Below are 25,874 nucleotides of genomic sequence, written 5' to 3' on the forward strand. Positions count from 1 at the left end.
TTTTGTTTTTGTTTTTTTGAGACAGAGTCTTGTTCTGTTGCCCAGGCTGGAGTGCAGTGGCACGATCTCGGCTCACTTCAAGCTCCGCCTCCCGGGTTCACGCCATTCTCCTGCCTCAGCCTCCCGAGTAGCTGAGACTACAGGCGCCCACCACCACACCCGGCTAATTTTTTGTATTTTTAGTAGAGACGGGGTTTCACCGTGTTAGCCAGGATGGTCTCGATCTCCTGACCTCATGATCCACCCACCTCAGTCTCCCAAAGCGCTGAGATTACAGGCGTGAGCCACCGAGCCCGGCCAAAACAGTTTTATAAACTTGAAAACTTACTTACCTGTTTAGATGTAGAAATATCACAGATGATTGTCCAAGGTTTCACACCCCTAGAAAAAGTTGGTTCCACACACCCTCAGATTCCCCACCCACCCCAGCGCAAAAGGGGCATTTAGGAAGACACTGGTTTCCCGATCTCCTTTGCTAGTGAGATCGAAGGCTGCGCTTGCAGAGAACTCATCCGACAGTGGGAGCACAGAGCTGCTCTATGGGCGGGGAGTCTGTGTCTCCCTGTCGGGTGGCATTGGCTACCCTCGTGCATTCCCTCGCTGGCTGTGTGTGGCTCCCTCTTGGAGATGGGCTTTATCAGGAGACGGGCTGTGGTCCCGGGGCCAGGGGGTTGTTTGTCGGGAGAGCAGATGCCGCTGCTTTACTTGGGAGGGACGTGATCTGGACAGGTTTCCCTCAGCCAGACGAAGTGTGGAAAGTCACGTTCTATCGTGTGTTCCCTTCTAGAATTAGCCCAAGTCATGAGTATGCTACATTTTCTAACAAAATCTTGAAGATAGGAAGCGAGATTCTGGGGACCCTTTTCTGTTGGTTCTGTTATCTTCACGTTCTCCTCGTGGCCGGGTTTCTGAACCTGGCTTCTTTCGGCCCCTGCCAAATTCTTTTTCCCACATCAACTCACCTTTAGTGGACATCACTGATCAAAGCAGCAAATCAGGGGTTTGTCTGTTAAAATTCTTTTTAAAGTAAGGAAAGCTTTGTTTCTTCTTCACAAAAACAATGTGAAAATAGAGAGGACGTTAGCTGTGAGGCATTCCCCAAGAGCCATCCCGTGGCCGGGTTGTCCTCCCGTGGTGCGGTCCTGGCTGCTAGGGCACTGAGATGAAGCTCACCCTCCACAGGGAGCGGTTCAGCGTTCACTCGCCTGCACGGCTGCCTGCTGAACCTGCATCCTGGAGACATGGCCCTCGAGGACACCATGGGGTTCAGAGGAGGTGCTGCCGACCGGGACGCAGCATTCTCGGGGATGCTGGGCAGGGCATGTAGAGGGGGATGTCAGCCCCTGCCCTCTGGGAGCACGCGGTCTAATCAAAGAGGCAGATACAGATAAGGTCATTACACCAGAGCCTTGTGGAGAAGTACTGCCTGGAGTGCTGTGGAGCTCCTGAGAGCTGTGCTTGTGCCTGCACCGGAGTGGGAAGGGTGTCAGCAGAGGCTTTTGTGGAGGGGCAGCTCTTACCTGGTTATGGAGGGTGAGTTATGGGAGGGGCTGGATAAGTGGGAGGAGCATGTGCGGAGGCCTAAGCATGGGGAAGATGGAGGGGCTCAGGGCCACCTTCCTTCCATGTGGCCGAACCATTGAGCAGGCAGGAGGGGCAATGGGGTGAGGCTGAAGGCAGGAGCTGTGAGTGCCAGGCTCTAGCTGTGCCTTCAATAAGTGCTCTATTCTTACAAATCTAACAGGATTCACTCTTGCAGCAAGTATTTCCTGGTGTCTTCCCTGCACTGGGTACCAGGTCAGGCACTTGAGATGCTTCCCGGCTTCAGGAGGTTTGCGTTCTAGCAGGAGAAGCAGCCAACAGAGCTGATAACCTCAGCTGGCAGGGTGATGTCTGGAGGGAGGAAGGCTGTGAGGAGTCAGAGAAAGACACTGTCACTCACCTGTGACCAAGCAGGTTGCACTGGCGTGCAGACTCCAGGGGTGCGTTGGCTCTGAGGGGGTGCACTGACTCTGGAGGGTGCCAACTCGGGGGGTGTGCAGACTCCAGGGGTGCGCTGGCTCTGAGGGGGTGTGCTGACTCTGGGGGAGTGCCAGCTTGGGGGGTGTGCCGACTCTGGGGGTGTGCCGACTCTTGATGGGGGTGCCGACTCCAGGAGTGCGCCTCCATCCTCTTCATGGAGTCCTGCCGCATCACAGCTGGTTTTCTCTCCTGTTTACCAACCTCCATGGGCGGGCACGGTGCTCTGCAGGGGACTTGGGCATGGGCGCAAGCACCAAGGAGCCTGGCGGGCGTGGAGCCAGCCCCCTTCTCACAGCCTCTCCTCAGGGCCCATCCTGAGCCTGCTGTGGGGCTGGGATCGGGGAGCAGACCTGGCTGAGCAGCTCCTGGCAGCCTCCGGGGCGGGAGAGAGGAGGTTGTTACTGCTGCATTTCCATCAAGGCAACATGTACTGGATACCAAAAAGGTTACATCCATCCTACTTTTTAATAGTAAAAGTGTCCTCTCCTGTGTGGGGTGATAACGACGGCCAAATAGGTTTTGTTTGTTGACTTGTTTAATGAGCTTACTTGACAAAATTTGTAAGTCAGCAAATTCAGCTTAGCCCCTAAATTATTTTGAACTTCAACTTGTCTTTGAAGTACAAACCCTGCAGTCAGCCACCCGTCCCTCTTCAAGAAGGGCCAGGCCGGGGGTGCGGGGCTAGAACCCCCAGTGTCACCCCAGCCTCTGCCAGGGCCAGGCTGGGCAGGAGCCACACACGGGGACGGGCCCAGCAGGGCTTGGATTGGGGCTTACTCCCTCCCTGTCATGGCCTCAGGAGGAAATAGGGACTGTTCAGATACTATTTTATTTTATTTGTTTTATTTTATTTTGAAACAGAGTCTCTGTCACCCATATTGGAATACAGTGGCACAATCTCGGCGCACTGCAACCTCTGCCTCCCAGGCTCAAGCGATCCTCCCACCTCAGCCTCCTGAGTAGCTGGGACCACAGGCGCGTGCCACCATGCTGGGCTAATTTTTGTATTTTTTGTAGAGATGGAGTCTCGCTGTGTTGCCCAGGCTGGCCTCAAATTCCTGGGCTCAAGTGATCCACTCTGTAATCCCAGGCCTTGGCTTCCCAAGATGCTTCCCAGGACGCTGCTCGAGCCTGCCGTGGTCACAGGAGCTGTTTTATGATGCCTGAGCACAGGTCACAAGACAAATATTTGCCAGTGCTGTGTTGTTGGAAATGTGGAGTGGGTGGCCCTCAGGGCAGGTGGGCAAGGGGTGGAGGCGAGGTGGGCCGGTAGCCCATGGTCAGTGCAGCCGTGTCAACACCAGGAAGTGTGTGGGCCCCCAGCAGGGCAGAGCATGTGCCCAAGAAAGATGTCCTTGAGTCCTGGCACCAGTTCACGGTTAGAAACTAACCATGTGCTACAGACGACACCCCTGCAGGGAGGGCTGCACTCACCCAGAACACACTTGTCAGGCACGTGCCTCATGCCGGGCCAGCTGGGGCCTCAGTGACCCCGCAGGGCACTAACCCTGGCTCTTCTCTCAAGAAGGTGCCCCTGCAGCTGGGGGAGGGGCTGGGTGTGAGAGTGGTGGGCCGGAGGTGCAGCTGATCAGAGTCAGTATGGGTGGGGCTGGGGGCACAGGGAGGCCTTGCCACGGGGAGGGGCCCAGAGCAGGGGCCGTGCCCATCAGAGGGCGTGGGCACAAGAGGCCAGGAGGGCAGTGGGGCAGGTGGCCCAGCCAGGCACAAGCCTTGTCGTTCGTGATCAGAGGCCTGGAGGGGTTTTGGGGCAGGACCTCACCTTCGGCTGCCCAGGTGAAAGGGGCCACTCGCCCAGCTGCAGGGACGGTGCAGGAGGGAAGAGGCACCTGTGCTTTGAACGCGGAGCTCACCGCACTTGCTCACAGGTGGAGAGGGTACGAGAAAAGAAGAGGACAGGGAATCCCGGGGGTTTGGGTCTGAGCAACAGAAGAGCAGACTTGCCCCTCGCTGAAGGGGCCAGCCATGAAGGAGCAGGTTCTAGGAGCGCGCATGGACTCTGAAGGTGGGGAGCCGACAGGAAGGGCTGAGCTGACAGGTGAAAGTATGAGTCCAGGCGAAGCTGCCTCCCTTTTGAGGGAGGCTGCTCAGCCCCAGCCAGGGAGCAGGAGGACAGACAATGGCTTTGACAAGCGACCGGTCAGAGGACCTGGGAAACCTGGCCAGTGTGGAGCCCGTGGCCACTAATGTGGCCTCCCCGTGTGTGTGCTGCTGGGGAGCCCCCAGGGGGAAGGGGTCACATGACAACACCAGCCGAGATCATCTTGCAAAAGCTGAGAGAGAGGGGAGCTCCCACACCTGGCTGAGCACCTCTGCCAGACCCTCTGATGGGTTCTGCATGAATATCCCAAAGAAGGCCGGTGCGTGTGTGTCTTGCCGTCAGAGCCCAGCCCATTCAGGAGGGGCAGGAAGGGTCCAACGCAAGGGAGAGCTCTTTGCTGTGTGCCCAGCAGCAGCCTCCACAGCGAGGCCCACCATCTCCAGCAGGATGTGCGGCCTCCGAGGGAGGCCCCCCGTATGCAGCAGGATGTGTGTTCGGGAGTGAGTGCTCTCTGGACATTCCCCTTGAATAACAGACGTGGCCCCTGTTGGCCTCCCCTAAATCGAAGGGCCCACCAGCTTGGTGCATGTTAATCCATGCCAGGCCCAGCTGTGGCTTTTCTCACCTGATGTCAGAAGGAAAGGGAAAAAAAATCGGTGCTTTCTGAAGACAAGTGCAGCCTTGATCTTCCCCGGAAGGGGCCCAGCGGGTGTTTGCTTTGTCGGAGGCCCCGTCTCGGCAGTGCCTCACTCCTCTTGCACAGGGAAGGCAGCGGGGGTTCTGTGGTTTGCCCGGGGAGCCTGGGACAGTGACTTAGGCGTTGGAGATGAGTGCCAGAACCGGGGCATGGGTCGTGGCTGTGAAGACGCACACTGGGCCATGGCCCTTGGTGCCCAGCAGGGTGGGAGGGGCGGGTGGAGGGTGATGCCAGGGCTCCATTCTGAGCAGTGAGAGTCTTGCAGTTCCATCGGCGCAAATCAAGAGGGCGCTGCAGGCTGAATGGAAAGTAGACAGTGCCCGCAGTTCACAGGGCAGGGAGAGTTTGGGGTGCAGGTGAAGAGCCGGCAGCTGGACAGCCAGCCTGGACCTAGGAGAGTGAGGGGCCAGCATCAGGGAAACCACAAAGCATGATAGGAAGAAGCCCAGGGCGTGTATAGGCTGGGGTGGGAGAGTGCGTGGACAGAGAGTGCGTAGATGGAGAGTGGGGCGGCCACGAGAAGACCCTGGTCCCTGGTGGGTGCCCATCCAGAGCCTGCTCATCCAGCCGCTGTGGAGATGGGGGCATCATGCAACTAGCAAAGGGTCCTCTCACAGCGCTTGGCTTTCTGCTAAGAATCCATCTTTTTTCTTTTCAGAAAAAAAGAAAAGGCAGGGAAAGTTGTCCGTAGGGAAAAAAACATTCTTTCCGCTTTTTAAACCTACATCCCCCTTCTGTTTCCCAGTGACTTCTAGGCTCTCCAGCTGTTCCTGTCACAGCACTGAACTGTCCTAAAAGAGAAGCAAATTGTGTCTGTTTCCTTGGACCAAGGCATTTGGGCCTAAAGATGATATTTTAGTTCATATTTTAGTTCTACAACTTTTCCCGTTCCCTCTCAGGGACTAGAAACATGTACCAATGAAAGTTTCACGTGTGTTGAAAAGAGCAGGCTTCGGCTTGTCCTCTGCACTCGGCCCTGGGGTGCTCAGATTCAGAAAGGCTGCCAGCCATCGGGTGTGATCTAGAGCGGCGTTTTCACCCAGTGGTGACTGTAAGCGAGAGGCTGTGAGGCCTCCTACCTTTCCCTCTCTGGAGTCCTGTGACTCACCGTGTCCTTATGAGACCCCCGATGCGTCGTGCGCATCTAGCAGTGGTGAGGATTTGGCAGGCATTCTGGGCTTCCCCCGTGAGCCGGTGGCCTACCGTCTCTCAGCACTCTGCTATTCCAAGGCTTCTGCTCTGACGGTTCGAAAAGGGATGGTCCCTGTTTCTGATGCCAATTGCACGGTTTTGTCTTAACCTTTCTTTTTTCTGTTGGTGAAATCATTTTCCAGCCCCAGCATTATTGTCCCTTCTCCCTCTCGGCAGGAGCTGGTGGTGGCTCTGAGTCATCTCGTGGTTCAGTATGAAAGCAATTTTTGCACCGTGGCCCTGCAGTTCATAGAAGAGGAAAAGAACTACCCCTTGCCTTCTCCAGCGACCACAGGTACGGCGTCTTCTCCTGTGAACCCGCTGAGCACCTCGCCTGGCGTTCTAGTGCAGGCCGCGGCCCAGTCTCAGAACTGCTAGCCGCTTGCTCACTCTCGCGGAATCTAAGCGCAGGTTTCTCAGATACCTGCCTCAAGGGGTCCCTGTTTTTCTCATCTTTTTAGGCACCTGCCAGATTTAAAAGGGCAGGAAAGAGGGCCACGCTGACCCTCTTACATTTTTCCTTTCTTTTTACCCTTTTTGGAAATTAAACTCACAGAGACCTTGAAGTATGACAAAACTTCTGCAGTAGGAGCTTGCAGAAAAGCGCAGGGGCCGTCTTCCTGCGATGAGTAATTTCATAATTTCATCACACTGTGCTGGCTCCGTGGCTTGGTGAGTCATGTCAGGAGTCCTTTCTCACACATGCAGGGGCTTGTCATCAGCAGTGAAGCCTCACTGCTTCTAAGAAGCCCAGGAAGGGAGAAGGGTGAGCCAGACTGAGTGTGGCCGGCCACTGCTCTGCTGCGGTTCCCAGGGAGCGGCTCACGGCCCACGTCACCACGCACCTCGTGTGCACTGGGACGGGCCGCAGCCACCAGCCTCTGCCCTGTTGTCTTTTGTAATTTAATATCTACAGAGTGACAAGCGGTTGTTGTTTGTCCAGTCTATCCCACAGAGCCTCTGCTCGTGTCTGAGTCTCCCTGAGCTGTGCAGCCCCTGCTCTGACGTTCGTTCCAGCACAGGTAGCAGCTGCCGTCACCAAGTGTCCCAGCTGCTGAGTGTCAGAAGACACGCCGGCCTCCACCCGGAAGCCCAGTGTAACTTGTCCTTCTCCTTCTTTCTCAGAGGGAGGAAGTTTGACCCCAGTGCGAGACAGCCCATGCACCCCCAGACTTCGTTCCGTGAGCTCCTACGGAAACATCCGTGCTGTCGCCACAGCCAGGAGCCTCAACAAATCTTTGCAGAACCTGAGTTTGACAGAGGAATGTAAGATCCTGGAAATCGGGTTATTGGCTTGGGAGAGATTGGGCTTGTATTTTCTGAAACTTTGTATCTGAGCAAGCACCACTCTGCCCCTGCCCCTTCTCCGTCTAAGTGCGTGCCCTGAAGTCCCATCTGCCAACATGGTGATGAGTCACCCTTCCAGACCTGAGCGTGGCAAGGAGGCGTAGGCCAGCCCCCAGAATAGCCAGCGGGCCTGTTACCAATGCGGCAGGGAGCTCAAGCGCAGCCGCAGTCGAGGTGGTGGCTCCTTGGAGGGCCGTGCCCTGCCCCCGTCTCCCAGTAACCTGTGGTCTGCGGGTGGAGAGCTTGGCTCCCAGGGAGATCAGTGAGTTCCTGTGCCTGTGTGCACGCCAGGGTGTGTGTGCACCAGAGTGTGTGTGTACCAGGGTGTGTGTGCCAGGGTGTGTGTGTGCCAGGGTGTGTATGCCAGGGTGTTTGTGTGCCAGGGTGTGTGTGTACAAGGGTGTGTACATGCCAGGATGTGTGTGCGCCAGGGTGTGTGCTAGGGTGTGTGCACCAGGTTGTGTCTGTACATGCCAGGGTGTGTGTGCACCACGCTATGTGTGCACCAGGGTGTGTGTGCCAGGGTGTGTGTGTGTACCAGGGTGTGTTTGTGCCTGGGTGTGCTGAGCTTTATTTAGAAGAAAATACATATTTCAGTCATGCCATTAACTGTAAGACCAAAAGGAGGGTCCCGGGAGCACCGCACTGACGCCGCTGCGTCTCGAGCAGCTGGCGGCGCAGTGGCGTTCTCCCCTGGAAACCTCAGCACCAGCAGCAGCGCCAGCAGCACCCTGGGCAGCCCCGAGAATGAGGAGCACATCCTGTCCTTCGAGACCATCGACAAGATGCGCCGCGCCAGCTCCTACTCCTCCCTCAACTCCCTCATCGGTGAGTCCGCCTGCCCCTTTCTGCTTCCAAGGGGCCCCGAGGGTCTCCTCCCCACACAGAGCAGCACGAACCTGTGTCTGCATCAGGTCAGTGGGTGTTGAAACTATCTGTTCAAAAGAAAGAATAGAAGTCAGCTGGACTGTGAGGCAGTGAGAACATTTTGCTGGGGAGAGCGGGGAAGTTGACATCACTGTTGTGATGGGATGGTATTTTACAGGCCACTCCGGAGCCATCGGAGCTGGCCAGCTTGGCCAGGTGGGAAGGCTGCCAGAACCTTCCATCTTTCTTCCATAGAGGGATGAGAGTTCGTCATGGTGCTGGACACCCTGGTGATGCAGAACAGTGGTTCTCAGCCGGGGGTGGTTTTGCCCCCCACGAGCAACTGGGGTACAGTAGGGGTGCTCCTTGTCCCAGTGGGTGAGGCCAGGAAGCTGCTCACATCCCCTGGTGCCCAGGACGGCCCCCACAGTCTCCGCAGTGAGAGGCGGAGGGCCCTGCGGTCAGGGCTGGGGGCTGTTGTCCCCGCCCTGCTCACCTGTGGAATCTCCACAGAACTTTCCCCCCATCCCAGCAGCTTGACGCAGCACTGCCTGGGAATGGAAATCTGATGGAAAGGTCAGATTCCTCTCTTGTTCTGCCATGAATGGTGTGTGCCTGGGTCCTACCACCAGGATTGATAATGTAAAACAGGAGAAACAGGATTTCACCGTGTTTTCTTATTGTGTAGCTGTGTTCATCTTCACACTGCTGGTAACAGATTTAGGGCTTAACCAAACGAGCCTCCTCTCCTCTTGTTCTGACTATCCAGAGTGGCTTACTGGCTTCACTTGAATTTTTTTCATATTAAGGAACATTTTAGCCATGTAAAAATTTACGGAGACTTACATAAGAGCGCTGCGTGTGTGTGTGTGTGTGTGTGTGTGTGTGTGTGTGTGTGTGTCTGTGTGTTGTGTTCCCAGCTTAAGGAATTACAGAGGTCGAGCCCCAGACCCCACCCCGGTTCCATTCCCTCTGGTGACGTTACACTTTCCTTCTCTGGCCACGAGCCCTGGCACACACGTGGTGCCCACTTAGAGGCCTTTACCTCTTGTTGGCACCGTCACACGATGCGTGGCCTGCAAAGCCTGTTTCTTTGGCTGTGACTTCAATATGTATCTTTGGTGGTCATCTAGGTTTTATCCTTCACCTCTGCAATCTGCCGTGACTCCATTATCCATTCTCCTGTCTGGGGACAATGAGGCCGGTTCTAATTTCTTCTTCCTTTTTGTTCCTTTTTTTAATAAGCAAACTCAGAATTCAGCCCCTGCCACCATGGAGCCCCACGTCCAACACACCCTCACTTGCTGCACCCAGCTCTGCTGGGCCCCGGCCCACCCGGCCCCCAGCCTGGGCATCGGTGGGGAAGCTCTTCTCCGGCATATGGTGGCCACTCCCCTCTCATTCAGAGCCCCCATCCGGCAGCACCTTCCGAGAAGCTTCCCCAGCCCCACGCCCCCACCTGGAACCAGGCTTCCCCAGCTGCCCTCTGACTCTCTGCTCCCTTTTCCTGCTTTATTTTTCTCCTGAGGACTGTGGACTGCAGACGTGCTGTATGTGTAACTTGTTCATTGGCCCAGCCCGTCTCTCTCCCCTGGAACTCGAGAGCCACACGTGCAAGAACCTGGCTTTGTTAACCACTGTCTCCTCCCACCCTGTCCACACCCAATGCCTGGTACACAGTAGGTGCTCAATACACATAAACGGGCACATGTGTGGTGTGTGTACTTCAGTGTGGATACACGTGAGTGCCTCTCGCTGCCTTGCCTTGGAGTGAAGCTGCTGCGTGAACGGTGCCTGCACCTTCAGCTTTTGTAGATGTCGCCCCAGGCCTTCCACAGGATCCTCTGTTCTAAAGCGCAGGCGCCCCCATCTCGCCACTCTCTACCCACACCGGTCTTGGCCGGCTTTTGCCTGTCTGATAGACACACCTGGTGTCTCCTTGTGGCATGAATTTGCATTTGCCTTGTTTGCAGTGAGGTTGCAGCCTTGCAGCCTTACAGACTCGCCTTGTGTCGTTTGTCTTTCTCTTAGTAGTTTGTAATAAGAGTTCATTACAATCCTGGGTGCTGATTCCTGGCTGAACATATCCATCGAAAATGCCTCTAATCTATGACTTTTTATGATGCCTTTGGTGCCACACAAGCTTAATCTTCTAGTTTCTCTTTTTCTTTATAACTTGGGCCTTTTGGGTTTTTCCTTTTCTCAATGTCCTAAACATATTCTCCTACATTTTCTTCTGAAATTTAAAATTTTCCTTTTTACGTTCATGTCTTAAGTATATCCTGAACCACATTTTGTCTCTGTGGTGAGGTCAGGATTCAGGTTTTATTTTTTCTTTATGCCACCCCAGACCCTTCATCAGACAGCCAGTCCTCCCTCCAGTGCTTCTCAGCGTCTCTCTGGCCGTCGGTCCTTAGGGTCTGAGTGGGGGCTCCATTCTCGGCAGCACCCATCCTATCCACAGCCGCGCCGACACCCCACACAGCCGCCCCGACACCCCACGGCCGCCACAACACCCCACACGGCCACGCTGACACACCCCACGGCCGCACCAACACCACACGGCTGCCCCGACACCCCACACGCCACGCTGACACATCCCACGGCTACCCCGACACCCCACACGGCCGCCCCGACACCCCACACGGCCGCACCAATACCCCACGGCCGCACCGACACCACACGGCTGTGGGGGCAGCGCCATCGAGCCCGCTCCTCAGTTCGTTTCTCAGAATTGTCTTGGCCGCTCTTAACCCTTTGCTCTGCTGTGTACATTTTACAGTCAGGTTTTCTGTGTCCACAGCAGCCTCATTGGGGTGTTGTTTGAATGGCGTTGAATTAGTGGATTCCCTGGCATGACTGGCGTCCTTGCACCATGAGTCTCCCTGCTCCTGAACAGGGCGTTTCCATTTCCTTAAGTCTTCTTTGTGTCTTCAAGACAGTCTAACTTTCTGCACAAAGGTCACAGGCATGACGTTTCAGTTTTTGTAATTTTAAGTAATATCTTTTTTAAAACCTGTTGCTGGCAAAAAAGAAAGAATGCCAGTGGGCTGGGCGCAGTGCCTCACGCCTGTAATCTCAGCACTTTGGGAGGTGGAGGCCGAGACGGGCGGATCATGAGGTCGGGAGATCAAGACCATCTGGCCAACATGGTGAAACCCTGTCTCTACTAAAAATATAAAAATGAGCCAGGTGTGTAGTCCCAGCTACTGTAGGAGAATCTGTAGTCCCAGCTACTGGAGGAGAATCACTTGAACCCGGGAGGCGGAGGTTGCAGTGAGCGGAGATCACACCACTGCACCCCAGCCTGGCAACAGAGCAAGACTCCATCTCAAAAAAAAAAAAAGAATGCCAGTGGACATCTGTGTTTCTCTCTTGAGAGTAAAGGAAACATTTCTAACCTTTTACCTTTAATACGACATTTGCTGTAGATTTTTTGGGTGGGTGCTCTGTATCAGTTTATAGAAATTCCCTTCTGGTTGGTTCAGACTCTTTTTATGAGTGCAAATTCTCATTCTATTCTAGTTAGTTAAGAATTTTCCTGATAAATGGAAGTAATTTCTGTGAATGTATTTTCCGCATCTCAGAATGACCCTGTGCGTGGCTCTTTGTTAGTGTAGGCAACTACAGGATTGAATTTCTTGTGAAATATCCTTGCATTTCTGGGGGCACCCAGCATGGTAATGTCGCCTGACATTGCTGCCTTAACGCTCATCAGCTGTTTCTTTGGGCGGTCCCCATTGGCATTCACAAGTGGGTTGGGCTGTGACTTTTCTTGTCCTGACCTGGCTGGTTTAGGCATTGAGTCTGTACCTGCCTAGTAAAACTGGCTCCTCCGGGCATGGTGACAGGTGCCTGTAATCCCAGCTACTGGGGAGGCTGAGGCAGGAGAGTTGCTTGAATTCGGGCAGCAAAGGTTGCAGTGAGCCAAGATCACGCCACTGCACTCCAGCCCGGGCAACAGAGTGAGACTCCATCTCAAAACAAAAATAAAACAAACAAAAACTGGCTCAGGAGTGTGCCCTCATTCCCTGTCCTAGGGGGCAATTTTTATAAGACAAAGATGATGTGTTCTTTCAGTGTCTGAGTAGAATTTGCCCCTGAACTGTCTGGGCTAGTGTAATGTTGTGAGGGTGGGTTTGAATTCTGTATTCCATTTCTTTAATGCTGATAGGATTATTTACATTCTCTATTTCTTCTTAAGCTAGCTTCAAAAAGTTTTATTTTTCTAGGATTTTATTCAGTTCAGCTAAGTATTCTCATTCTTTCCCTTGAGGCTCTCATCTCTGCTGTCTTTATTGTTTTAGCTGCTCTGTCATTCCCAATCTGCTGTCTCTTTAGATATGTCCCCTATTATTCCTATTGTTGTTTATTTGCCTTTTCCCCTTTTTCTTGATTAATCCTCCAAGATGTTTGTTCATTTCTTTAGTGTCTTCAAGTTCTAACTTTTAGGCTTTGTGGATTTACTGCATGATTTTATCTTTATTTTTCTATTCCAGTACTTTATTTTGTTTCCTTTCTTCTGTTTTCTGTAGGTTCACCCTCTTGTCCTATTTCAGTTCTCAAGCGGAAAATAAAAACAGCTCATTAACTTTGAGTTTTGCTTCCTTCCTAATGTGTGTGTTCAGGTCTGCGGGACACCCGCCCCCCCCCCGCCCCCGCTGTCTCCGTCTCATGAGTTTTGATGATGGGCTTTTCACTTGTGTTCAGCTTCAAGCTCTCTTTCTACTTCCGTTGTGGTTCCCAGGGATGGCGGTCCAGCCACAATGACAGCAGCGCATGACAGGAGCCCAAAGACCCAAAACAGACACAGGGCATTCTCCAAGACAGTTCCCACCAGGCAAGCCTGTGGGTGTGCTCCCAGCCTTGGCCACCTGCTGCCTTGAGCACCTCTAGATAGAACGAGTCTAGAGCTCGCACCATGCACTCCAGGGTACGGAGAACTGAAAGGTTCACTACACAACAACCCAGACACGCCAGCTTAGCCCAGACATGCCAACTTGTTAATTTTCATTGAGAAATAACGTTGCAGCTTTGTGCGTTTGGTTGTCCGCTAAAATATGCCAAGTACCCAGAAAGCGCAGAGTTGACTCTGTATATTCGAGTATAAATCGAGGTATTGCCAAGTCACCAATGAAATATGTCCTAAAGTCACTTGTAAGATGTTTGTTTTGAACTGGAATACACTTTTAAAATAGAATTAATGTTCTATATAGTGGTTAGGTTTCCAGGCTAGCCTGCAAGAGTCTTTTAAAACCTGTCTGCAGAAATTCTACTTATAAATCTACAATGAAAAAAGGTATTTTAAATATTTTTTTAAGTACTAGAAAATGTAAATTCATAGTGTTCTGTTTTGATTACACATTTCCCCTGGCCCCGGGCACAGCTCCTGTGAGTAGCTCTCGAGCGCCTCCAGCAGATTAGTGCCACCTCTGCCCCAGTTCATGCTCACCAAGGTCAAGGTGATAGCTGCCTTCCGTCATGTGTAGGTTAGAGCAGGAGTCTGCAAACTCTTCCTGTGAAAGAGCTTTGCAGGTGGGACTGCCCCTTGGCACTTCCCCAGCACTGCCATTGTGGTGCAAAAGTAGCCAGAGACCGCGTGTAAGTGAATGAACTTGGCCATGTTGCTATGTAACCATGTGGGTTGAACTTTGAATTTTGTGTAACTTCACATCACAAAATATTGTTCCTTTGATTTTTTTTTCAACCACTTAAAAAGTATAAGAACCATACACAGGCCATAGAAAAACAAGGCTGAGTTCAGCTCAGAGAGCCTGACAGCAGAGCACATCCTGCCCGCACCCCAGCCTCCAGGGACACTCCTGTGAGTCAAACAGAGGACTTGGAATTCTCCCACGGATTGGCCAGATATTTTGACAGTGCCCCCACTATGTACGTTGGGGCACAAAAGTGCAGAACAGGCAAACTCAATGCTACCTGTGTTGAAGCCAGTACCATCAGCTCCAGGCATCTCCTTCCCCTCCCTGCAGAAATGGGCGTCCTCCCTCTGCAGCCAAGGGGACCAGTGTTTACTCAGGTTGACTCCTGGCCGGAAGTCAGGGACTCCTCTTTGTGCCCCCACACATCCTTCTCTCGGCAGGGCATCTGTGCCGGTCTCCTCCCCGCCTCGCAGCCACCTGAGCCAGCAGCTCTTTGACCTGGTGGTCGCAGCTCCCTCCTGGGTCTCCCTGCTTCCACTGTGGCCCTCCTGGGGCTGTGGCCTTCGTGTGTGTGTGTGTGTGTGTGTGTGTGTGTGTGTGTGTGTGTGAGTCCTGGGGCTCACTGTGGCCTTCGTGTGTGTGTGTGTGTGTGTGTGTGTGAGTCCTGGGGCTCACTGTGGCCTTCGTGTGTGTGTGTGTGTGTGTGTGTGTGTGTGTTTGAGATGGAATTTTGCTCTTGTCGCCCTGGCTGGAGTTTAATGGCGTGATCTCTGCTCACCGCAACTTCTGCCTCCCAGGTTCAAGCGATTCTCCTGCCTCAGCCTCCCGAGTAGCTGGGATTACAGGCGCATGCCACCACACCTGGCTACTTTTGTATTTTTAGTAGAGACAAAATTTCTCCATGTTGGTCAGGCTGGTCTCGAACTTCCAACCTCAGGTGATCTGCCCGCCTCGGCCTCCCAAAGTGCTGGGATTACAGGCATGAGCCACCACGCTCGACTGGCCTTCTTCTTTTATGGGAAGCTACAGCAGCATCACCCCTCGGTGCTCACCTGGTGACCGTCTGCCAAGGGCCTGGTGGCCCCGCCACCCTACCTGGCCCATGCTCCATGGGGTGCTCGGTTCACTCTCGTCCCTCCACTCACACGTATCTGGCCATCAAGTAAGAATCAAAATAAAAAGTTGCGCCTGGTCTGCAAGTGTGCAGAACCGCACGTTTTGTTGGTCCAGGGAGCTCAAGCCAGGCAGTGTGGCGCTGGGTCACCATGGCACCGCTGAGAGCTTCCGTCTGCAGGTCCCCATGCCCGCTGCACCTCCCTTTCCCCCTGGGCATTTGGATACCACGTGGGCATCTCCCCTTCTGCTGGCGAAGGCTACAGAAAGTTCACAGCTGTGGAGTTTCCAGGTGGCTAAACTTGCTGAGGCTGGTGTTTGCTGTGCACGTGCCATGCCTGAGGCCCTGGGTGCTGTCCACAGGCAAGAGGGACTGCGGGGGCCCCGTCCACCTCCTGTGTGAAACTTAGCTCTCGTCTGTGATGAGTAAATGCCATTGTTATCCTCGGTACTGGTCTCGGTAGAGTACAGGGCGAAGAATCGCAGTTTCCTTTGAGGGCCACCCAGACGGGAAGCGCACAGCAGCCTGGAGCCCGGACACAGGGGCTTGGCCTCCATGAGTTTTCTCCTCTGCCCGTTCTTTCTTTTCTGTCTTCTGAAAGGAGCTGAGCTCCCCATTCCACCATCCTTACACAATCTGATTCCTGACTTTTTTTTTTTTTGCTGGAGAAAACTGAGTTTTATTTGTATATCATTCAAATCTTAGGAAATTTGACAGGAAAGAGTTTCACAATGAGCTGGAGTTTAGAAAGGAAGAAAAACAAAGTCGCCCCCGCAAAGCCAGCCTCATTCGTATTCAGTGAGGTGTCGCTCACACCACCTGGAAACCACTGTGCTTACCTAAGTGTTTAGAATTCATAACTTACACAGAATCCCATTATGCGCAGCACTTCCCTGTTTCCAGCCAATTTCTTCTTTCATTTCAGCCAAAGAACAGCAATCTCTTTAGTCCCTTTCAGTGAAGATTGCAGAGGCTTTCAGAACCATGGCAACCTGGAGCGTCCATGTCTCCCCATCTTTCCTGGTGCCCCAGAAGCCCTGCCCCAGCACCTTCCCATCTTTCGTGGCCCCCCAGAAGCCCCATCGCCAGCGCCCTCCCTGCTCTGCCTTCCCCAGAGCACTTGCATTGTTGCACCCTCAATCACGTTTCCCATCTCCCCTGTGGCAATGAAGCCCCTTGGCTGGTACTTGGCTTCCTTTGATCACTGATGGAGCCCAGGTTCCCCCAGCAGTGCCTGGCCCTGGTGGGGCAGGATAAATGTTTGTGAAACTAAGTGAGAACCCAGGTCTCAGCACTGCATCAGATTCTAGAATCTTCTTTGATGTCTCCATCCTGCTTGTTTCTCACTCAGCCCTTCGTCTGGCCTGACATCCACAAGAATCCCCTTCATCAACCCCTCCTATTTCCAGTGCCCCCATCCCACCAGGCCTCGTTGCCCTGGGTCTTGCTCTCTGCAGACCACAACTGGGCAGGCCCTCTTTCACACCAGCTCCTCACCACCCTCCAGGTGAAGCCTTCGTTAAAGCCATATTTTCTGTAGAGGCCAAACCATTGTCTGACATTCAAGGCCTTCCTTCAGCCTCCTGCCCCCCATCTCAGCAGCAGCCGCTCCACTGCACCTGCCCGCAGCACCCCTGGCTGGCCCCTGGCCCAGCCCCTGTGCCATCCATGCAGCTCAGAGCCAGGTGGTCTTGCTGAGAGGTTGCCTGGCCCACCGCCAGGATCCCCGTGTAGGTGCCTGACCCAGCACATCAAAGCATGATGTCACCATTTTTACCACCACAGTCCTGTAAAGTTGTTTCTTGCTAACGCATGGACGTGTGGACGCAGGCCTCACCTGTCCCGGCCCCCAGCCCATGCGTCTGCCCTCTGCACTTACCTGTGTTCCTGACGCCGACGAGTGGCCGTGGAGCGGCTCAGGACGGAAGGACGGCTGGAGAGGGTCTGTGGCCTGTGTCCACATGTCCCGGGACCCAGCCTGAGGTGCCCTCCTCACCCCCAGACACCCATGCATGTGGCCCTGCACCACGTCACTCCCACACTCGTCTGTCCAGCCCCAGCTCCCAGCTAGAGTGCAGTCCCGTGGGGGACCGCACTGCTGTGTGCTCCACCCGCCTTCCCTCCCGAAACCCTGCATCGCAGCCAGAGTCCAGGCACACCCGTGCTGAGAGTTGAGGCGGAGTTAATTCTGCTCGGGACTCTGGTGGCCTGAGAGTGCTCTTCCCGCAGAAACAGCCGCATCCCAAGAGCGCCGGCAGGGACGCAGATCAGAGGCCTGGCCTAGATGAGACCAGTTTTCATGACTCTGCTAAATACGGTGACATTTCTTACAGTTTTGAAAATGTGTTGCCATAGAAATGGATGCAGGATGGACTACTGCAAGGGAGGGGAGGGCAAGAAAGGAACACAACCCCGCGGAGTGTGGAGCCGGCCCTGGTGCAGCTGTGGGAAGCGCCCTGCTCACCCAGCGGAGGAGCTGGGGGCCCTGGCTAGCGGCAGAGCCAGAAGCCCCGTAGGCCTCCTGTGCTCTCCACACCTGAACACGGGATTCTGCGGGAGAGCTGGTATCAAGTCCTGACCTCCCTACTTCGTTCGGAATCTGGGAGCCAGAACTACTGCCCTTGGAGGGGAGAGGAGCCCGGAGACCTGAGCCCAGAAACTGGGGCACTGCCCGGCTCCTGGGAGGCCACAGAACAGTGGTGGCCCCTGCACCCCAGGCCTGCCCAGGCCTCTCAGCCGCGCACACTGCGGCAGGCTGCACTGCTGCATCATTGGTGTTCACAGGACGGGCCATAGCAAGTGCTTCTCCCTTCGTTTATTTTTTAATGTTTCTTAAAGACGGGGTTTCACTATGTTGCCCAGGCTGGCCTCAAACTCCTGGGCTCAAGCAATCCTCCCACCTCACCTTCTTGGGTACCTAGAACTACAGTTTCCTTCCTTTTTTCCAAGGTATCAAGAAGCTGAAAGAGTCCTTACGAGCCCTGCGTGCAGCCCCAGAGACCCCCAGTAGTGAGTTCCGGCCAGGCCTCGAGGTCTGGGTTTCAGGGCAGAGAAGGTATTGGTTTGTGCCTTTGCAGAAAAAAAGGCTGGTGCTTGCTCAACCAAAAGAAAGCTAAGCAGGGTTTTTGCCAAAGGAACTGTGCGGGTTTGGAAGGAAGGCTTCACAACCCAGAAACTGGATTTACTCTCGTCAGAAGACGGTGGTGAGAAAATGAACGACAGTTTTCCGATGCTACAGGATTATGTTTTTAGGGCAAAAGTCCTTAACTAAAGGCCATTATGATGTTTGTCTCGTAGGGGTATTGAATATGCTGAGGAGACGATGCAGATGCACCACCCACCTGGCCCGGGAGGTGCTGCGTCTTCCCTGTGGGCAGCTTCAGGGTCCATGGCTCCGGCTGGCCCAGGAGGAGGGGAGGGCGGAGCAGCTGGTCAGCGGGATTCTCGTAACAGGCACACTGAGTCGTGGGTGCAGCCCCTGAGGGGGCAGGAAGGGTCACAAGAAAGGGGCCGCTGCAGAAGCCCTCGGCCTGGGGCACTGGTTCCCCAGGATGGCAGAGGGTCTTGGCCACCACAGACTGGGTGAGCACATCAGAGGGCGCAACCCGCTCTGCCGACCCCTCAACCTTGGGGTGGCGGCTGGCAGCTGTCCCCTGCAGGAACACTCTGTCTTCTCCAAACTGCTCCGCCAGCCCGGGAGCTTCTGGGATTCAGAGTCGGCCAGAGCTCTGAGTAAATTTCCCTGCCTTGTATGCTATTTGGAAAGCTGTGACCATTGGGCTCTGAACAATAACTTCTAAAACCATTCGTTATGATCTTTTATTGCTTTTAGTCTAGACATGAAAATAGGTTCTCCGTGCCTACAGGGAGTTGTGTGAGTGCCAGCAGGGGCCCTTTCTAAGCTCAACACCCCCAGTCCCTGACTCCCTGCAGGGCAGGACCCAGGCAGCCCCACCTCCTTCCTGGTGGACTCGAATCCGATGGGAAGGTCTCTGCAGTCATTTTGGGGACTGGCAGATTTTACAACAGGACAGTTGATACAACGGAGCCTGAGAGAAGATTGTGGCCAAACCAAGGAAAGACGTGAAATAAAGACAGCAGTTCCACGATCACAGCGTCACACTTTTTACTAGTACATAGTTATAAAATCCACTGTCGCTAGAAAGACTGGCAAAATTAGATCTTTTTTCCCCTGTTGAGTCACAAACAGTATTTCGACTTTGATATAAGTGGAAGTCTGCACGAAGGTCAACAACAATAGCATTGTCCCTCGGTACGCGTGGGGGACTCCAGGACCCAGGGCCCACAACGCTCAGTCCTGCTAGGAAAGGCGTGACAGTTCTGCGTTCCCCACACGTCCCCCGCTGTGCTTGAATCATCTCTAGATTCCTTATAATACTAAATCCAGCACAGTGTGTCAACAGTGGTTATGCTCTCTTGGTTTTTTTTATGTGCATTACTTTTTGTTTTGTTTTCAAATATTTTCGATCTGTGGTTGGTTGAATCCGTGGATGTGGAGCCAACTGTAATACAAATCTGTTTTTAAAAATTAGATGAAAGTGGCCAGGTGCAGTGGCTCACGCCTGTAATCCCAGCACTTTGAGAGGCCGAAGCAGGTGGATCACGAGGTCAGGAGATCGAGGCCATCCTGCCTAACACGGTGAAACCCGTCTCTACTAAAAATACAAAAAAAAAAAAAAAATTAGCCGGCCGTGGTGGTGGGCACCTGTAGTCCCAGCTCCTCAGGAGGCTAAGGCAGGAGAATGGCATGAACCCAGGAGGCAGAGCTTGCAGTGAGCCGAGATCACGCCACTGCACTCCAGTCTGGGCGACAGAGCGAGACTCTGTCTTAAAAAAAAAAAAAAATTCGATGAAAGTAGCAGCTAATACATCTCACACGCACCCCTACCCCGCCCCGCACATTGCCAAGGTCCTTACCTGGAGTGTCCTGTGGAGCCCTGACCTAGACCCCCGGTGCCTGCGTCTGTGGCCCCCCACATTGTGCGTGAGGCTTGAGCAGCCACCAGCCTGCACCCTCATCGCACTCTGCCAGGGCCGCCGGGAGCAGGGGCCTCCTGCCACGCCTGCCCTGGGTTCTGGGCTTGCCCAATGCCCTATTCTTCACAGTGGCCTGGTCCTCGCCCCTGGGTCTTGTGAGGAGGGTTCTAATATAAGGCCAGCTGCCCCTCACAGCCCCTTCACCTGGCAGTCGAGCCTCGTGGGGAACTGCTTCAATGCCTCACTCAGCTGTGGGGAGCCCAGAACCCCAGAATAATCAAGGGGAGTGGGTCTCAGGCGGGCAGTCATCAGTGGGCATCTTGCGGGGCCATCCTGTCACCTGTGGTAGAGAGTGTCGTGGAGCTAGGCGGTAGCGAACTTCGCCAGTGAGGCCACATCTCCTAGCTCACCCGCCCACTCTACACTTGATCTTAGCCAAAAGGCCGAGAAGCGATTCACCCGCCCACTCTAAAAAACTGAGGACGCAGCCATCGCCGACGTCCTTGTGTTGCATGGAGCAGTTCCTAGGAGCCAGCATCCGCTGGGGTAGAGGAGACTCTAGGGAGTGTTCCCACAGTCTGGACCGATTTTACATTTCCGAGACTTGCTTGTGGATCCACATGGCTATGGCAGAGCTGTGCAGTCTGAGAGCTGGAAGGCTTCAGTTCTGTCCCAGTCCACGCGGCGCAGGACCACGGTTGAGCAGAAGGTGCATCTGCGTGGCGCTGTGGCGCTGAAGTCCAGGTGTGCTTGGGTCCTAGGCTCCCAAGACGCCCCCACTGCCTCCTCCTGGGCACAAGGTCAAGCACAGGGACCACCGGCCAGGCACACATGTGCATGGGCAAGACCTGCAGGGGACGTGTCCCTGGGAAGAATGCTTCCTTTGGTTGAAGGCTGTAAACTCACCCTGTGGGGTGAGACATGTCAGCTCCCAGAAAAGGTCCCAGCCTCTCATGATTCACGCCAGCACGGGCAGCACAGCAGCAGAGCATGACCTCCTAGATGGCAGTGTGACCTCCTAGTTGGCAGCGTGACCTCCTAGATGGCAGCTGATCTCGATTCCACACGGCTCAGTCCTGGAGACGCTCACTCACTGCAACATGCACTCTTCATGGGGGCCTCTTCAGGAGCCATGGGCACGGGGCTTCCCTGACCTCTGCACTCACGGTGGGGGCGCGCACAGCAGGGGTAGACACCGGCCCGCCATATGTGGAGCTGAAGTAGAGCCTGTCTTGGGCTCGCTGAGTGGAGGCCATAGGTGGAGGTGAGCCAGTGGCCGCAGGCATCTGCAGAACCCACACACACATTGACTTTCGCACCCGCCTCCATCTCCGTGGACTTGACTGTCGTGCAAAACCCACTCCACGTGTGCAGCTGTGTTCCTGTGGTGACACGAGGTCCTCCACTGGCTTTTGATGCTTAAGCTCTTTCACCAACAATCGGGTGGCCTGGAATCATACCTCACTTGAAATCCTTTGAACCTCTGTTTAATGAACAAGCACCTGCTCCTCAGCAAATTGTCTAGCTTCCCCAAAAATAAAGAAGATGGAGTTCTATGTGGCTGGATCCCTTTTCAGCTCCCAGCACTGAGGGCAGGACCCTGTCTGCCTCCACCTCTGGGGCGAAGCCTGTCAGGAAACTGGCGCTCCTGGTGCCCACAGGCAGGGGAGGCACTGCCTGGCCCCGCTCTGCCCTCCACACTCAGCACCTCTGGTCCTCGGCCCAGCCCTTGCTGGACCTGCTGCCTCTACCAGGATTGCTGCTTCCCTTCTCGGCCTCTCTGGGTCCAGCGTGGCGTGGACAACAGTTCCGCAATGCCTGCTCCATCAGCCTCCTCCCTGGCCTCAGCCAATGCTGACTGCGCCAGGAGCCCACATGGCCCATGCCTGCCGCTCCCTTCTGGTTTCCAAGTGCTCACAGCCCCCACCCCGCAATCTCTGATCTGCTCCTGCAGGCTTCTGTCGGGTATCCCCCAAGGCTCCGTGTCCCCATCACCTCCGCGTTTTATTGTTCAATGTCTCAGATCTTGTTTGTGCTACCCACCCTCGCTCCACCCCTCCTTTGCCCAGAGAATGATCCTCCTTCCCCTCAAAGCCCGGCTCCTTCGTGCCTTTTCCGCCAGGACTTCCTGGCCTTCACCTCCTAGCCCACTGCCGACAGGAGGAGTCACTCTCACTCCTTCCTGCAGCTCCCTGAGGCTGCATGCTGTCGTGGATGTAGCATGGCTCAAAGGTTTGATGGGTGTGCATTCACATCCTTCATCCTCTGGGCCTCACCTTCCTCGGTGATGCTGGGGGTGACACCTGCCTGTAGGACTGCTGGGGAATTAAATAGGACTGAGCAGCCGCACCAACGAAGCCTCAGCGCTTCCCTCCATGCCCACGACTCACCAGTGTTATTTATAAACCAGTCGGAGTCCCTGCTGGGTCCTGCCTTGTCTGTCTTTGTATCCAAGCATGCAGCACAGGACCTTGCATTGAGTGTTGGGTGAGTCGGGAGAGGCTTAGGGACAAAAGTCACAGCACATCAACCTTTCGTGAAGTCCCAACATCTCAGAGCAGGGCCAGCGCATGGAGGTGGGCAGGAAGTACACGGAGGTGGGCAGGAAGCGCGTGGAGGTGGGCAGGAAGCACGTGGAGGTGGGCAGGAAGCACGTGGAGGTGGGCAGGAAGCACGTGGAGGTGGACAGAAGTGCTCCCTGGGTCACAGTGCACAGCAGCACGTGCTGAACTTGATGCGGTGCAGACGACCATGCCACATGCACCACTACCCGTGGGCCGCGGGGGCTCCTGGAAATCTAGGACGTGACATCAGACGCTCCTCCGGGAGTGTGGTCATGCCCTCCGATCCGCTGAGGCATTTCAAGGAAAGTTACACCCTTTCCAATGCAGTTTTCCTTTTAGAAAGATTTGGCCTCAGAAGATGAATCCATGTGATCAAGCCTTTAGTGATCAGCTAGGATTCTTGAATCTCGGTACCTGTTGCCAGAATAACAAAATGGGGGCTTCCTGTAACCTCAACTCCTTAAAGCAACACTTCTGATACCAGGGTTAAAGTTTCAAAAAATGCAGCCGCCTTAGGAGCCTCATTGGCAGCTACTTTCTACTAAAACATCTCCCATTTCTCTCTCTTAGGAGTTTCCTTTAACAGTGTTTACACTCAGATTTGGAGAGTCCTGCTGCACCTGGCTGCTGACCCCTATCCAGAGGTCTCAGACGTGGCCATGAAAGTACTCAACAGCATCGCCTACAAGGTACGTGCCGGGCGCTCCCCACCGCACTGCAGCTGCTGATTCTCGGTTACGAGTGTGCATGCCAGGAACCCCAGGTGTGCCCGAGTCCACCCCACAGTTTAGAAAATAAACACAACGAGCTTCTGCAAACATCTTGAATCTGGAGGTGTACAGTACACCCCGAATTCTGTGTCTGTACAGAGGGTGCTGGATTTACTGACCCCTATCAAGGCAATTAGGGGAGGACTGCCATTATTTTTCAGGATCCTCTGATGTCTGGGTGAGCTATAGTGCTGGCCATTCTTCCATTTTTTTTTTTCTTTCTTTACTTAATTATTTGTAAGAGATGGGGTCTCCCTGTGTTGCTCAGGCTGATCTTGAACTCCTGGGCTCAAGGGATCCTCCTGCCTCAGCCTCCCAAAAGTGCTGGGATTACAAGCATGAGCCACCGCGCCTGTTTTTTGTTTTTTTAAGACAGTCTCACTCTGTCCAGACTAGAATGCAGTGACCTCATCACAGCTCACTGTAGCCTCCAACTCCTGGGCTCAAGCGATCCTCCCACCTCAGCCTTGGAAGTAGCTGGGACTACAGGTGCACACCACCACACCTGGCTAATTTTTAAATTTTTTTGTAGAGACGGGGTCTCAGTGTGTTGCCCAAGCTGGTCTCTAACTCCTCAGTTCAAGTGATCCTCCTGCCTTGGCCTCCTGAAGTGCTGGGATTACAGGCATGAGCCACCACACCCAGACTTTTCTTCCATATCTGATAGCAGTAATTTTTGACTCATTCAAAACCCTTCCAGCTAATGGTTTCTTATTCATGGCCATTCTAGCTAAAGGGAACTTTCCAAAGAATCAGCTGTTGGTTTCATTGGTTTTTCTCTGTTGTCTGTTTTCCGTTTGATTGATTGATGCTTTCATCAATGAAGCTTGCTTTCTTCTCTTACTTTGAGTTTAATTTGCTCTTCTCATCCTAGTTTCTTAAGATAGAAGCAGAGGTCATTGATTTTAGTCCTTTCTCTTTGGGGACTGTAAACTCTTCTCAGTCCCTTTTGTGAGCTCTGGGCATTTGGCCTACCGCCTTCCCACTGTTTTTACTCTGCCTCGTGGGTTGTCACCGTATCCATGAGCAGATGAATACTTAGTCAAAGACTCCAGGGGCCTCCCTGCAGACCTTGGAAGCTTTCCCCTCTCCAGTGCTCTGTCCTGCAAATTCTCGCCACCGCAGCCTCCCTGGAGCCCCAGTCTCTGTCTCCTGTTCCCTGAAAGCGCTGGGCTCCCCGTCTCTGCACTGTGGCCTGGGACTGCCTGAAACCGCGTGCAAGCCGGACACGGGGCAGCTGTTTATTTCCCTTCTCTCAAGGATCACAGGCCTGCGACACCCAGCACCCAGTGTCCAAAAACAATTGTTTACGGTATTTTTCCTGGTTTTCTAGTTGCTTATGGAAGTTGGATGATTTACGTGGAATTAGAAGTCACTCATTATAGCACTTAAAAAGTTTTTGGTAACTTTTTGATAAAACTTCAAAAGCTTACAGAAATGTTGCAGGAAGAATGCAGGGAAAGGCCACACTCTTGCAGCCTCTGTGGTGTTCTCCGTCTTCACCCGACCTCGTCACAGCTATGGCGTTGGCTCGGGTATCACTCAGTGCCAGGGTCTGCATCCTACTCCATCGCTTTTTCCAAATGAGCTATCGAGTCTCCCCCTCTCATTTGCTGTGGCCTTCTGGGTCCTGGCCGGCCATCGAGCAAGGGTTCCTGTAGCTCCTCAGCTCCTTTTGCTGATATTATACTTGTGTGGCTTTCGGTTCCTTCAACTAAGTTATTTTCTGTTGGTCTAGTTATATCTTAGATTGAAATCACCTTACCATCTGCAGTCGCTTCTTCTTCAACTCTTTTTTTTTTTTTGAGGTAGATTCTCGCTCTATTGCCAGGCTGGAGTGCAATGGCTCAATCTCAGCTCACTGCAGGCTCCGCCTCCCAGGTTCAAGCAGTTCTCCTGCCTCAGCCTCCTGAGTAGCTGGGACTACAGGCGTGAGCCACCACACCCGGCTAATTTTTGTATTTTTAGTAGAGACGAGGGGTTTCACCGTGTTGGCCAGGATGGTCTCGATCTCTTGACCTCGTGATCCGCCTGCCTCAGCCTCCCAAAGTGCTGGGATTACAGGCATGAGCCACTGCGCCTGGCCTGTTCTTTATAGTATCACAGGTAATAGTCACAAGTAGCCTATTGGCCAACTTGGAAAGGTCCAGATTGTTTAATTCTGCACCGGCCTCCCCTCCTGCAGCGGACTCTGCCGCTTCCTTCGTCCCCGCATCCCCGCAGCGGATTCTGCCGCCTCTGTCACTGTCTGGTGTGGCCAGCTGCACGGGTACCTGGCGACATTCATCCCCAGGCAGCAGGCCATCTCCTCAGGTTTCTTTTATGTGTCACTGGTCTATTGAAAATAGCCAGTCAGTTAAGTTAATATTTTCGTTATGCAGTAGGAAAACTAAGAAATAATATAATTATTTGCTGTTAAACTAAGAATAGGATAAATACAAAATAAAACTTAGGCTGGGTGCAGTGGCTCACACCTGTAATTCCCGCACTTCGGGAGGCCAAGGCGAGAGAGGATCGCTTGAGCCCAGGTGTTTTGAGACCAGCCTGGGAAACAGTGAAACCCCATCTCTACAAAATAGTAACAA

At 53.9% G+C, this 25,874-nt stretch overlaps 1 protein-coding gene across 8 annotated transcripts in view; it reads left to right on the top strand.

Annotated features, from left to right (window-relative positions):
- RPTOR (regulatory associated protein of MTOR complex 1) overlaps positions 1-25,874 on the top strand; it is a 420,015-nt gene that overhangs the window by 338,067 nt on the left and 56,074 nt on the right. For all 8 annotated transcript variants that reach the window (XM_055241781.2, XM_055241783.2, XM_055241782.2 and 5 more), the window contains 4 exons: positions 6,147-6,264; positions 7,095-7,235; positions 7,986-8,144; positions 23,090-23,208. In XM_055241781.2, the coding sequence (XP_055097756.1) occupies positions 6,147-6,264; positions 7,095-7,235; positions 7,986-8,144; positions 23,090-23,208 (537 nt within the window). The remainder of the gene's footprint in view (positions 1-6,146; positions 6,265-7,094; positions 7,236-7,985; positions 8,145-23,089; positions 23,209-25,874) is intronic.

The sequence above is a fragment of the Symphalangus syndactylus genome, chromosome 14, assembly GCF_028878055.3.
Source record: "Symphalangus syndactylus isolate Jambi chromosome 14, NHGRI_mSymSyn1-v2.1_pri, whole genome shotgun sequence".
In the NCBI taxonomy this organism is placed as follows: Eukaryota; Metazoa; Chordata; class Mammalia; order Primates; family Hylobatidae; genus Symphalangus; species Symphalangus syndactylus.